The sequence below is a fragment of the Corticium candelabrum genome, chromosome 10 (genome assembly GCF_963422355.1).
Source record: "Corticium candelabrum chromosome 10, ooCorCand1.1, whole genome shotgun sequence".
In the NCBI taxonomy this organism is placed as follows: domain Eukaryota; kingdom Metazoa; phylum Porifera; class Homoscleromorpha; order Homosclerophorida; family Plakinidae; genus Corticium; species Corticium candelabrum.
The window spans coordinates 7274068-7288801 of NC_085094.1; the positions used below are offsets into that span (position 1 = coordinate 7274068).

General features: G+C 43.3%; 3 protein-coding genes across 4 annotated transcripts; 2 read left to right on the forward strand and 1 right to left on the reverse strand.

Moving 5' to 3' along the window:
* The first annotated feature begins 664 nt into the window (after nucleotides 1-664).
* Nucleotides 665-2596, forward strand: LOC134185376 (NXPE family member 4-like). The gene has a single exon (XM_062653157.1). The coding sequence runs from the start codon at nucleotides 665-667 to the stop codon at nucleotides 2594-2596; it is 1932 nt and encodes a 643-aa protein (XP_062509141.1).
* A 3657-nt stretch (nucleotides 2597-6253) lies between these two features.
* LOC134185651 (uncharacterized) lies at nucleotides 6254-14339 on the forward strand. Of its 2 annotated transcripts, XM_062653491.1 has the most exons (7): nucleotides 6254-6458; nucleotides 6872-6910; nucleotides 10214-10331; nucleotides 10394-10445; nucleotides 12254-12356; nucleotides 14012-14068; nucleotides 14122-14339. In XM_062653491.1, exons 1-5 carry the CDS (start codon nucleotides 6336-6338, stop codon nucleotides 12261-12263), a joined length of 342 nt encoding a protein of 113 aa, XP_062509475.1. In that variant the 5' UTR covers nucleotides 6254-6335; the 3' UTR covers nucleotides 12264-12356; nucleotides 14012-14068; nucleotides 14122-14339. The 2 variants fall into 2 exon arrangements, with proteins under 2 accessions (XP_062509475.1, XP_062509474.1); XM_062653490.1 differs by having other exon boundaries at nucleotides 14012-14338.
* On the reverse strand, nucleotides 12379-13424 carry LOC134185650 (uncharacterized). Its single transcript, XM_062653489.1, has one exon. The coding sequence runs from the start codon at nucleotides 13237-13239 to the stop codon at nucleotides 12466-12468; it is 774 nt and encodes a 257-aa protein (XP_062509473.1). The 5' UTR covers nucleotides 13240-13424; the 3' UTR covers nucleotides 12379-12465.
* Nucleotides 14340-14734: the final 395 nt, after the last annotated feature.

Consider the following 14734-nt stretch of genomic DNA (forward strand, 5'->3'; position numbering starts at 1 on the left):
CTACTTGTGCCTTTGTATATTTGTCTGGTTCTTGTTTCATGGTAAGTCAAGTGGCTTACAACTACTGGTATTCCAGCACTACTTTCTTTGTGTACAGTAATCTTTCATGCGTGCATGTAGTCCAGCATACCTTCTAATCAGTCACTTCTACGCCTGTAGGCTTACTAAGTATTGTGCATTCTAAGGTTAGGCTTTAGAAGATCTGCAATAATTTTTTGCTGTATACGTCTTGGGCCTTGCGGACGATGTTGTGCATTTTGTATGATTTATTTGTAGGATTTTCAAAGGTGTAAACACAGTTGCAGTTATTAGTACGAGAGAAGTATGATTCGTTTATTACTAATGTCACCCATTGTGCGTGTAGAAGAGTGAACTGTGACACATACATACCTATAAAGCGTGCCTGAAGTGGTCAATTGCAAGCTATTTGGTAAGCGGCTTTGATGAGAACTTGAACGCTCGAGCACTACACCTATATGCTCATGGCTTACAAACTAACAAAATGATACAAAAGGGGACTTAATGGAAGTATACTTTCTGTAACCGTGCTTGAATTCTACTGTTGTGTGCTTGCTGCACACGGCTTGCATGCTATTATAATTGTTATTGTTTCATGTTAATAGGTAAGAGGAGGGAGCCTTAGTTTGAAAGTTTGATGAGTGATATGGCACATTTCTCTAAGCCATCTTCAAGCATTCGTGTCCTTGGGAGAAAGATACACGTGATAGGTTTCTTGTTGGTGGTGACAGTAGTGTGCGTGGCAGTGCTGACTCCAACCATGTTTCCTCGAGTTGTTATCAGCACACCAAAACACAAGAAAAGACTTTACAGGAAACTGATGACAACCAATATGCCAATGAAAGTTTCTAGTCATGCATCTCTTAAGTCATCTGCTCTTGACACGTTGACTTCAGTGAAGAATGACAATGCTGGTGTTTCTTCTATTATCTCACCTAACAACACGTCAAAGTCTTTTAACGAATTGGCCACACTATCACTACTTAATGCCAGCGTTTCTTTCACTAACAACACGTCTACGTCTTCTAGCAAATTGACCAACTTGTCACAACTCCTCTCGCATGAAGTGTCTCCAAAGTCCTCTCCACAAGTCAGTCGGTTAACGTCTGCGAGTAAGTCATTCTGGTCTATTGTGACGAAGGATATATTTGTAAACAGACCTTTTCACATTATGATGACTGCTTGTGATCAAAGTGGAAATCGAATGAATCAAGGTGACGACTTCCTTCGTCCTATTTTGAGCAGTGAAGTAAGAACGAGTCAGCAGAAAGTGACCATTCTGGGTGAGGTGAAGGATTTTGCTAATGGTTCTTATCTCATTACATTTCTTCCCTCTTGGACTGGACCTGCATACATTTATATTCAACTTTGGATGACCAGTCGTACAGTGAGCATGATCGAAAGCAAGATACTACATTCTAACTATGTTTTCTTGTGTGCACTTGGACACAATTATGGCTATGATGTCTTGTACGCTGGCCCACAAGCACGAGTGGATATATTGAAAAACGTCAAAACGGCCGGGAAGCGAAAAGATGGCGAACTAAGTTTATGTCGAATGGACTGGCAACCAAGTTTAGTAGATTTCTCTAGCAAATCATGCAACATGTCGTTTCCTCCTAACTATCATTGGTATGGCACATGTGAAGGAGAACGAACTGGTGATTCGACTATGTGTCGTCCTCATCATTGGTGTGTTTTTCATCAGCAGATGGCTGCAACAAATAGCAGAGAAGTAGCAGCTAACAAACAAGGCATTGGCATTGTGTCAGGTGATGTACAATCGGTAATAATTAGAGGGGACGACAAGAATTCTGTGGAGACAAATAGACTAGAGCCTTGCAAACCACAACCGTTGGTCGTTTCGAGAGGTTATTGGCGAGACAAAGAATGGGTGAACCGAGACTGCTTATTCGCTTGCAACAGCAAAGAAAAATGGTGGAAGTATCTAGAAGGCAAGAATCTGTATCTGATCGGTGATTCTACTGTAAGACAACTGTTCTCAGTTCTTATGGCAAGTGCAGGCATACAGGTACCAACAAATGGTGCATTTGTTCCACCCAAGTATAAAGACTATTCTATCACGAAATACAAAGCTACAATTCATTATAGATTGCATGGTCTGCCTTTGCTGTCATCTCTCGCTCTCAATTTTGGAAAAGCTACGTATACAGCTGATACCATTGATGATATTCCAGGAAATGAGAATGAAGTATTGATATTAAGTTGTGTACATCATTTGGTTTTGTTGCCTCCAAATGGATTTCGGGATCGTCTTCAACAAATTCTGGCCGCAATTGGTCGACTTAGACAGAAAAGTTTGGGCAAAAACATCCCAATTATATTCCGAACAGCAAATCCTCGAAATTTTGATTCAGCTCGCATTAATTCTTACCGTATCAGATGGTACAACAAGATTGCCATTGATACATTTACAGCTTCTAATCTGGGCATTGTTGTTTATGATATATTTGATATGTTTGCTGCTACTAACTTTATAGAACTCGTTCATTTGCCTGGTGGCATGATTGAGTTGGAGTTGTCTCAAATGTTCAGTTTACTTTGTCCAACTTGTTGATTGGATATTGATGCGTTATCTAACATTTTATTTTATTTGAAATATAGGAACCTTTGATTCCCTAAATATCAGTCTACAGTACACCAAATGCTACCTCTTAGCTTTCGAAAGTTTCCGTATGTTTGACACTGCTACGCGAACTAGAGTCCATTCCCGAATAGGAGAATACGTGAGAAAAAACCCATATCTCCTGAAGCGTACTAGCCTCGGTATTCCAGTCTGTTTTCTGCACGTGATGGGAGGGAAGGGTGGGAGGAGAGAAGAAAGCAGTCTGGGGACAGCTCTCTTGCAATTGACTTCGGAAATAGGCGGTATTCATCTTAATCGATAATTACCCGCGTTCATTAGGAATAGCAACAAGCACCAGATGGCTTGATCGTGGGATATTGCCAGACGCTGTTCGCTGCTAGCCGACTACAAACGAACGGGAGAACGTAGAAAATGATTGACTTTACTGAATCCGGTAGGGAGAAGGCAAAGACGTCGCGACCTCGTACTAAAATCGCTTAGCAAGCAGTTGAAGGGTCTCAAGGCTTCAAGTCGGAACAGCCGCTGCAATAGCTTTATCGTCTGGTATCGTCTGACAAGCATTCGCTGAGTTATCATGTCATCAGGAGAGAAACACGTAGCGCGTCGCATTTGTGTTGGCTTCACCCCACTGTGCTATTATAGTCATCTGAGAATCGCTTGTAGGTAATTACAAAGTATTCATTGACGTCGGCAGTTGTCTACAGCGCTGATTGGCCGTTTTTTTTACTTTCCGTATCACACGGGCTTGGCTCTGCCTACTCTTGCATTCTTCAAAGTCTTGCAAGATATCTTCAAAGTCACCCCTATAACTAGCGCCCATTACCCGAAAGCTGACGTGGACGTACTTTGAACTATGAATTCAGAGTTACCAACCAGGAATACTGAAAATGCGTGAGATCTATCAGTACTTATAATTAATAAAGTCTTATATATGCATATGGGCGTGGCCACAAATAACTAAATGCCTAAATTTTTACAAACAGTAAACTGTAGAGCTCTCCCGTTGAATCTGGATATGTACATGGTACAATGTACTTGGACTTCCGGATCCGGAAGTGGAAAGGGGGAGGGACTGGATGGCGGACTGGATGCGCGGACTAGTAGTAGAATTGGCTGAATATCTTTGACAGCTTCAGAACTAGACTTGCCTGGAGTATCTAGATGAAAGACATTTTCATCCTCTTGCTGGGTGTTCACTGTTGGTCGCTTCCTCGAGATCGCGTGGCGTAATATTACCGGTGGTGTCATAGGGAATTTGACATCCCCTGTTTGTTGCACCCCCCGAGCCGTATTCACTAGGGAATTTGGTATCCCCCAGCCATATTCTCTGAGGGTCTGAGGCACCCCTCTTGGCATCCCTTGGGGAATTTGGTATCCTCTACCATCATGTAGGTAAATGATCAGTCGGCCGACGAACTACCGGTGCACTTCCAAGAAGTAATTGTGCGATGATGCTAGACGATCATGTGCCACTATGCTGCAGAGTTCACGAACTGTCGGTGATGTCATTGTTTTTAGTAAGAAACACCGACTAGCCCATGCCATGCACAAGTTCTCGTACAAGATAAATCCAGTGCCGTCTAGCTGTGTTTACGTCTGGATTGTCTCTTATCATTTTCAATTAGTTCTACCATTCTAAGAAGTGTTGCAGAAACCGAGAGAAGCATATTACACTGTCTGAACTGTAGCAAGTCTAGCTAGGTGGAAGAAGTGACGTCTGCCGGCTGTGCGTAGGCTGTATGTTGATCTTTGCGTCATCATCTAGGTTAGATGGTGTCTGGTATTAGAATGACATCACCATGAGGTCGTGGAATCTGTTGCACTGGCACATGACCGTATATCGTCGCCTCGCTATGACTCATGGAAGTTCACGGGTAGTTGGTCAGTCGACTGATCATTTAGCTACATGATGCATTATAGCTAAATATAATGCTATATATATATATATATATATATATATATATATATATATATATATATAGCATTATATAATATATATATATATATATATATATATATATATATATATATGTTATATATATATATATATATATATTATATAGATATAGATATATAGATATATAGCCATGCATAGCCCTGAACGGATAATCAATTGTAGCTCTGAACACACAATGCTAGGTTCAACAGCAGAGAGAAGGCGTTGACTGTGGTGTGTTTGCTATTGCATTTGCTGTACATTTAGCTTTGGGAGACGATGTACCAAGCCTGAAATTCAACCAACCACGAATGAGAGAGCATCTGTACAAATGCTTACATCAGAAGAAAATGACAGGTTTTCCGCAATGCGCCAAACAACTGCTAGACGCACTCCTAGACTTCGCCCATACCTACATAGAAATTTGCCGCAACTGTTTGATGCCAGAAGAATGCGATGATACCGTGCGGTGTCAAAATTGTGAGGACTGGTTTCACGTTGGTTGTCTTCAACATGATCTACAACAACAAAGTGACAAATGGCGCTGTGACAACTGTTTGTAAGAACGCTGTGACTACAGTAGACGATATAGAGTCAATTGCTCTAACGAAGTTAACTAAAATAGATGTTTTGAGTCGCAAATTTAATTAGACAACAAACACGCAATTTGTAACATGTAATAGAGTTTAGAATGTCACATTTTTAGATGTGCGAAATTTTCATAATAAGTACGGCGCAGGAATGTCAAATTCTCTAAAAAGAATACGGCTCGAGAGATGCCAAATTTCCTAGGAAATACTGCCGGGGGATGCCAAATTCCCTAGGAAATACGGCTTGGGATGTCAAATTCTCTATAAAATACCGCTCGGACATGCCAAATTCCCTAGGAAATGCGAATCGGGGTGTGCCAAATTTCCTGGGATTCCAAATTCCCTAGGATATACGGTTCGGGGATGCAAAATGTCCCGAAGGGATACCAAATTTCCTAGTGAATATGGCTCGGGGATACCAAATTCCCGGGGATGCCAAATTCCCTATGACAGGCATTTGCTTACCTAATATCGCACGCAGTAATATACGAGACTATTTTAAGCATTCTCGATTTCCGGACTAAATTATCGCCAGCGCAGGCATTTGGGAGTTCGGCTGTTGGTTATTCGTAATTATCGATCACTTTACCGCAGTCTCGCTAGATTTCATATTAGTTACTATCAGACACTACAGATTTTTACCTAGTCTACGGTGTACCTACTGTACAGGTTCGCTAGAGGTACATGACTATAGTCGGCCTGGATCTAGTTTCAGCAATCTAAAAGTTGCGTGAGATCTGTGTTCCTTGCGTGTGAGCGTGGGACCTGTAGGAACTTGCGTGAGACTCACGCAAGTTGCGTGTGAATTGGCACCTCTGTGAATTGTTAAGCAAAACAGCTGTAGCTAGCAAGTTTATAGACTTTGCTGTACGTCATCTAGTCGGACAGAGCGTCGGCGATCGCTCACTTTTTGTCTAGCTAGGCGAACAAAGGCGTGTAAGATTTTTGTATTTTCCGGTCTACGGCATCAGCTGACGCTGGTCTGTGTGGATTTGACCGAGTTTGTGTACGTCTAGTTGCGTTGTTGCGATTTCAATGTTTTGCACCGTTTCCGTGTTACCGTATACGGGACACGTGTGTCACCGTCGAGACGGTCACGTGGTTTTGTATTTTTTGTCTTTGGAGGCGTGTTTTATAGGTTTCAGCAGCCGCTGGCTCAGAACCGAGACGATGAGGCAGATGAATGATGAATCCTCCCCCACACGTCGTCCGTCACCGTTCCGTTTTAGCAGGGGTCTCTTTTGAGGTGTCCTGTTGGTTGTTCTCTTCTTCTTTGTGTTGCTCCTTTCTTCTGCATCGGGACGAGGTGAATACCTGTAGTGTATGTGTGTTTGTGTGCGTGTACGAGGGTGTGTAGTGGTAGGTGTTTGGAAGAGGCTGTATCCGTAGGTGTGGATTAATTAATTGCTGTCTAAAGTTATGCATTATTTGTGATTAAGTGTGTTTAGATGTATGTTGTTATCTTGTTATTTAGTTCATGTGAATGTATTATTATTTGTTATTTATTATATTAAGTCTCTGTATATATGTATGTGTGTATTCTGTATTTATGTTGTTATTTATATTTGTGTTTGGGTCCTATGTATTATTTTGTAGAACTTATGTTGTGTATTTTCAAGTGTTCAATTACTGTGTGTGTGTGTGTGTGTGTGTGTGTGTGTGTGTGTGTGTGTGTGTGTACGATTGTGCATGTCTCATCGGATTTGATTTGCTCTGTAGGCGACGGGGAGACACTCGAAGGTGGAGAACGTCTGTGAGGTATGCTTGTGAACCTGTGTTCAGCAAGTTAGGATGTAGTTGTACAATACACTTGTGCAACACATCCCTCCGTAATGACGGACTTATCTGGCGGGCAATGCCTTGACCCGTAGACACCAGAAATGAGGCCGAGAAGAGTTAGAGACGAGGGTTAGGGTTTCTCCCTTACCCACCACACAGTGGAATTTGCACGCGACACAACCATTTGCCTTCAAGACCCGGAGGTGTCTAACGTGAAGACCTCAAATCTTATCTTCTAGTGTCAGCGTCCATAGGGTGACCAGCCTTGAAAGGTAAGCTCGCTGGTGTCCACAAAAGGGCTCAGGCTGCGTAGGTTCTCAAGTTGTGTGTGTCGACGTGTGCAAATGCCTCAATTGACCACTTTTGTTACCTTACCCGATGTGTTGCATTGGGATGCTTCTGGAGAAACATGGTGTGTTGTGTGTGTGTGTGTGTGTGTGTGTGTGTGTGTGTGTGTGTGTGTGTGTGTGTGTGTGTGAGCGAAGCGAGCCTCTCGTCATGTCAATTGAGGTCGAGATATATTATATTTATATATTTATATATTTATGTATATATGCGTGCGTCAGCACTTGTCGTATGGATTTACGGCAAAACGAAGATTCAGATTGACAAAACGACGATGGCAGATAAATGCAATTTTGACTCCGCAATACATGCACTAGACGTTGAATCAAGGGTCCCCTTTAAAGGGCTCGACACAATTACAATTTCTTGGCGAGAAAAGTGAAACAACTCTCGATTTCTCTCTTGTACACGACTAAAGAGCAAAGGAGACTGATGCGTGACAAACAGAATGGGAAGGAAAAGCTAAAACAAGAGAAAAGTCTGTTTTTGTGTTTCCGCGTGTTACTTTGACAGAAATTATTGCGGCGCAACCATTATCACGTGACTGTGCGACCAATGTTACATGACTATCTTAGTAAACGATCCAAGCGTGAACAAGAATGAAAGACAAAGCCAGAAGAAGAGCAACTAACAGTCTGTTTTCTGAGTTCCCACATTTTTTGACAGAAATTATTACTACCTGAAGACGCAACCATTGTTACGCGAGTAAGTAAGACAGAACACCATCGCTCGCCAAACACAATGCTAACCGAGCATTTACTAGCTGCTAAATGTATTCGTTTATTTTATATGATTAGAGTCTGGGGTTAGAGTTTGGTTTACAGTCTAAGGTTAGGTTTATGGCAAGGGTTTAGGGTTGGGGTTGGGGTTAAGGTTAGGTTTAGGGTTTGGGTTTGGTCAGGGTTAGGGCTTGGGTAGATTTAGGGTTATGTTTAGGGGTATGTTTAGGGTCAGGGTTAGGGTTTGGGTTAGTGTTGGGGTTAGGTTATAATCTATTGGTTGTCTATCTAATTGGTCTGACTAGAGTGACAACGGTGTGTTGGTCTATAGTCTGACTGTCTAGTTATTAGGCTAGATGTTGACAGGCTTAGTCGGAAGAATTATTCGTTGGGTCCAGTACTAATACAGTCAGACCTCGTTATTCCGACCATATTGGTCTGGCTGCTTTTTGTCAGATTAGCGAGGGTGTCAGATTATCGGATAATCCGACATCAAGCCTCATTATCTAAGTTGTGGGACTAACAAGGGAAAGGTAAGAATGAAGCTCTTAATCTGCTGATAAACTCAATGACATGTGGTTACTTAAAATACAAATCAAATCTACGTTGCTGTGCAGGTATAACACTAATATGTTGCAGTTTACTATGCAAAGATGGGACAGCACGAGTCTCATCCTTTAAAGATAGGAAATCTTGTTCCATAAAGGTTGTTAATTAAAGTGTGAACTGCAACAAGTGCATCAGACAAGGTGACAGCAGGTGGTGGATCACTGTCTTCATCTTCATCTCTATCGTCCATATCTGTAGCAGTAACCAATTCCACAATTTCCTCATCAGTCAGGGAGTGGCCTGTTTCAGCATCTGAGTCAACACTGACTAAGTCACTGGCTGACATCTGATTGGGTAGACTTCGGATTTTCTTGCTTGTAAATACAGATTTGGCGCTTCTGCTCTCCAGAGAGATACGCGCGTCTCCGCTTGGCAGCCATGCGTGCGACACGTGCAATGCAAATATGACATTGTGCATTGCAAATATGACATTGTGCATGCGTATGTCGGATTAGCTAGCGATATTTTTGTGTCATAGTCGGAATCCGAGTGTCGGACAAATGAGACCAAATCCAGTACAAAGTGATCCATGTAAATTGGTTTCACGTACATCTGTGTCAGAAAGTGCGGGTATCGGATTATCGAGTGTCGGAATAACGAGGTCTGACTGTAGTATGTCAGATAGAAGTCTGGCTGTCTGGCTAACAGTCTGATTGGGGTCTTGTCAGTCTAATTATCTGGTTTGTCAGGGTAGAACATATACTGTCGTGTCGTTAGAGTCAAAGGGCGCAGACGAGGGCTTTAGCCTGAGTTGAGCTCTGTTATAATCTATTGGTTGTCTAATTAGTTGGTCTGACTAGAGTGACAACGGTGTGTCGGTCCATAGTCTGGCTGTCTAGTTATTAGGCTAGATGCTGACAGTTTTAGTCGAAAAGATTATATTAATCGGAAAAATTATTTCTTGTGTCCAGCACTAATAGTATGTCAGATGAAAGTCTGGCTGTCTGGCTAACAGTCTGATTGGGGTCTTATCAGTCTAATTATTTGGTTTGTCAGAGTAGAGAATTATACTGTCGTGTCGTTAGAGTTAAAGGGCACAGACGAGGGCTTTAGCCTGAGTCGAGCTCTGTTATAAACTATTGGTTGTCTACCAAGTTGGTCTGACTAGAGTGACAACAGTGTGTCGGTCTATAGTCTGGCTGTCTAGTTATTAGGCTAGATGTTCGTAGTTGAAAAATTGTTTTGTGTGTTTTACACTAATAGTATGTCAGATGAGAGTCTAGCTGTCTGGCTAACAGTCTGATTGGGGTCTTATCAGTCTTCGTAATTATTTTGTTTGTCAGTGTAGGAAATTATATTATCGTGTCTTTAGAGTCAAAGGGCACAGACGAGGGCTTATGCCCGAGTCAAGCTTTGCTATAATCTATTGGTTGTCTAACCGATTTGTCTGATTAGAGTGACAGCGGTGTGTCGTTCTACAGTCTGACTGTCTAAATGTTAGGTTAGATGTTGACAGTCTTAGTTGAAAAAATTATTATTATTGTGTGTCGTGTACTAATAGTATGTCAGATAAAAGTCTGGCTGTCTGGCTAACAGTCTGGCAGGGATTTTGTCACTATGTCGTGTAGTCTCCTCAGGGTTGTATCTGTTTTGTTTTGTGTTTTCCCAGGTGTCGTCTGGTTTCCGAGCTGTACGCTTTTCCTGTATGTTAGGCGAGTTCGGGCTTGTTTCGCTCGTTGGCTGGTTTCTGTGTGTGCCGCCTACCTCGCAGAGTGCTCGTGTCTATGGTGAGTGTGTCTCTTTCGTGTTTGCATTCGATGTTGTAGAGCTTGTGTTGTTTTTCGTCTAGCTATGAACGAGGTGTGCATTTGGATGGTGTGGATTGGGGCGTGTGGCTATATGTGAGTCTGGGTTTTGTGTACGTGTAGATCCGATCGATCCTGTCGTGGTCGTGTTGTTTTCGTCAAGGGTGGTCGGTCTGTGTCTCTGTCACTATCAGATTTTGTCTGTCTGTGTGAATTTTAAGTGTCAGAGTGGAGACATAGTCTGCCACTGTTAGAGTCCGTCTGCTTCCGGTTTGTCAGAGAGCAGACATACCCCGTTCCCTGCCAAACTTTGTCTGTCTACCTGTCTGTCTATCTGCACGTCTCTCTATTTGTACGGGTATCAGGTATCTGTCTATTTGTCTGTGTGGGGATGTCGTCTAAGATTGGGGGAGGGAGGAGAAACAATATTGATGGATAAACTGAAGATTAGATAATAAACAAATTTATAATAATAATAAGTATAGAGAGGACAAGAAGTAAAAGAAGGTGGGAAGAAGAGAGAGGGTTGGGGAGGCCGCATGTGTGTGTGTGTGTGTGTGTGTGTGTGTGTGTGTGTGTGTGTGTGTGTGTGTGTGTGTGTGTGTGCGAGGGTGTGTGTTGTGTGTATTCTGACCTTGTGTTTGCTTGGGAGGTTGATGATGTCTCTTGTGTCTGTATTCCCTTGGTGTTGTGGATGGGTGTGGTGAGGTTCTCGTCGTGTCGGTGGTCGTATGTTGTCTTCTCCGATTAAGTGTCGTTGATGCCTTTTTTGAAGGGCCGTGATGTTTTCATTTGCATGTCGAATGTGAGGTGCTGACCTGGTCATTTCAACGAGGGTTGTTTGTATAGTTGAATGCCTGCTCTATGGGCCAAGTGGGTTTGTCTCCTTTTGTACGGTGGTGTGTATTCTTTTCGAATGAGTTGTTTTTGGTTGTATCTCTTTTTTAATGTGGGGTCTGTGTCAATGTCTTCTGTTTGGACATGGATTCGAGATGTTTTTAGGAGCACATTTCGCTTAGGTTTCTAGTAGACTCGGATTCGATGAGATCAGTGCAAGTTCATACGAGCTAGAGACATGTGTATAGTCGAATTCATATATAGAGGACCTGATTAGGTAGTGTATTAGATACAGATTCGTATAGCGGTATTGTTAGTCATATGCGACCAATGTTTGAAATATGTACTGTTCTACAGTGAGACGTTCATACGGTACCGTGTTACGTTGTCGTGGTTGATTGGTCTGGGTCTATTCGGTGTCGGTCTATGGGTCTGTTGTCTTTTCTTGTTGTTGTTGTTGGTTGTTGTAGTTGTTGTTGTCGTCGTGGTTGTTGTTGGGTTTGTTGTCCACCGTTGGAGCCATTCGTGGCCTTGTTGAGTTCGAATCATCCGGTTGTGTTGAGTCGTTTTATCTAGCAGGCTTTTAGTGTTAGTCTTTTGGCGAGGTCGTCTTCACGTTGGACCGGTGTGATTGATATTCCAGTCTCCTTTGGGGTTGTGTCGTCTGTCGTTGCAGTGGAGATAGATCTTTTTTTGATCCCATAGTTGCAGTTTGTTGCGGCGGTGTCTCATGCGTACTCGTAGGCTGCCGCTGGTCTGGCCGACGCATTGCTTTCAGCACCCGGGTATGGCGCAGGTGATTACATAGACGAGGTTTTTTTGATTTGCATGTGAAGTTGTCCTGCAGTATTGGGTGAGACTTGCCCGTGCTTGTGCTGCGTATCACACAACTTGTAGTTATCGATGGGCAGATCACACACTTTGTGTGGCTGCATGGTTTCGTATTTGGTTTCAGTTTGAGTGTCGGAGGTTTGAGATTGTATTCGTCGGTCATTTCTGTCTTGTTTGTGGTGTGTCTAAGTTTGGCTCGTGGTATCTTGTGGCTTATGTTTTGTGCTCTGCGGTAGGCGATCATAGGTTCGAGTTTGAGTTTGAGTTTGCCTCCGATATCTTGGGACATCATCATGTGCCATTCTCTGCGGATGATCTCGCTTGTGTTCAGAAACCACGGTGAGTAGGTGTTTACAAAATATTGATCTGGTTGTGTTGATCATGTCGGTGTTTTGTTGTGTTTGTTGTGTCTACGGTCGCTGCTGTGTTTGTGGTTTGATTGCTTATTTTAGTCTGTCATCCGACACGAGGTCAATATCGCTCGGTCGCAGTGGCACCGGCGGTCGTAGAGGACAGTGTTTGTTGTCTCATATTGAACGGTATAAGTTCGAGTATCTCGATCGTTTGTTTTTCGGGTAGTCTCTGCGGGCGAGTCTGCGTCTGTGATCGGTAATGATGCGATCGAGTTCGGTCGGGTCGGATGTCGATCGGAGAAATCAATTTGCTTTGCCGAGTGCAATGACTCTCTTCGTGACCCAAGTTTGACTGGAACTGTAGTCGAGATACTGGAATCATTTTTTTTCGGTTTAAAGTGTGTCTTGATGTCCAATAAATCGTTAGTGGCATCGAAGCAGGCGCTTTCGTAGGCGTGTACGTCTAAGAAGACGGCTTCGGTGTTGCTTTGTTTGTGTGTGAACTTGATTGTTGGGTGTATGTGATTGAGTTTGGTCATCATGGCGTCAAGTTGTTGATTGATTTCTTCCCATACGACGAACATGTCGTCGATGAATTTCTTCCAGATGTGGGGTTTGATCGGTTTGTTTTTGAGGAAAAGTTCTTCGAGTTTCGTCATAAAGAGATTGGCTAGTGTGGGTGCGACTTGCGTGCCCATGGTCACACCGAATAGTTGTCTGTAGATTTGGCCATCGAAGGCGAAGACATTGTCTCTGAGTATGTGGCGTAGTAGTGTCTCTGTCATGTAGCCAAGGTTTTGGTCCCAGTCGTAGTGTTTGAGTAGCATATTGGTGCAGGTTTGTATGTCCTCGTCTTGCGGTATGTTCATATATAATGGCGTGACGTTGATTGTCACAAGTGTGGCAGCTTGTTTGAAGTGGTTTTTTCGAGTAGGTTGATGAAATTACTCGAGTCCCGTATGTAGCTGTTTTGTAGAAGTACGATCGGTTTGAGGAGGTGATCGACGTACTGTGAGATAGCCTCTGTTGTGGGTCTGGAGCTTCTCGATACTATTGGCCAGTAGGCCACTGAATTTTTGTGTATTTTGCTCAGGAAGTAGAGTTGTTGTGTTCTGACTTTGCTTGGTATTTTGGTCAGTGCCCATAGTGTGTCATGGTCGATGAGACCATGGTGACTTATGTTTGTGATGGATTTATTGATCTGTTTTGTGATCCCCGATGTGGGGTCGGTTTTGAGGCATTGGTACCTGGCGGTATTGCCTCCGTGTTCGAGGCCTTTGCGAATGTATCTCTGTCTGTCTTCCACGATGATCATGGATCCCTTGTCTGCTTTTTTATGACTATATCATCGAGTTTGCTGAGTTGGTCTAAGGTGGTGCGTTCCTCTCTGGTGAGGTTTTGGAATATTCTTCTTTTTGGTTTTGCTTCAGTCAGTGCTTTTCGCGTTCTCTCCAAGTATTTCTCGAGGTCGGCGTTTTGGTTCTGGGCGGGTCCCATTTTGACCATCTCTTGAACGGTGTGGTGCCATAGGCGTGTGTGGTTCTCTCTCTGGTGGGATCACCAGTGTTTGGGTTTTCGTCTGTGTCTGTGTTTGTGTCTGTGTGTTGTCGTGTGTTGTTCACCAACGGTTTGTGTGTATAGTTCACTGTCTGAGTCTGAGTTTACGTCGAAGTCTTGGATCGATTTGGTTTGGTCTCGGTGGGTACAAACGTGAGTCCTTTATGGAGTACTGCTAGTTCGGCGTGTGACAGTGTGGCATGGCTTCTGTTTACGACGTATCTACCGACTGTGGCGGCGTCATCGACCGGGTTTTGGCTATGTATGTTATCATCATCAACGCCATTGGCAACGGCGATAGTGCGAGGCTCTAGTGTGCGATTGATAACATGATGTAAACATGATATAAACATGATATACATCGTTCTCTTCAAGGTTACGTAAACGATATAACTGGCTGAGTCGTTGTTTGTCGTTGTGTGTGTGTTTACTTATCGAATGCGAATCTGACCGTGATAGATGAGAGAGGCTTCTGTAAATCGTCGTCGTCGTTGTTGAGAATTGAGATGTCTGGTCGTGATCGAATCGTTCAGAGAGGGCAGTCTAGCAGCATGGTCAGTGACCGAATGAGGTGCTCAACGGTCAATGTTCGTTTAGGATACCAGTAGAGGCGTTCCGACGAGCTAGGCAGCCATTGGGCACAGCTTCCCCCCCCAACCAACAGCAGAGACATACCGACAACACCATCTCAGAGGCCCGGCTGGTTGTGCAGTGTTCGATCTTCCTAGATCTTCAACGTTGAAACTTTGAAGACTGGTTGCCAGTGTCTAGGTACATGTAACAGTGACCATATTTCAAACTTTGTAC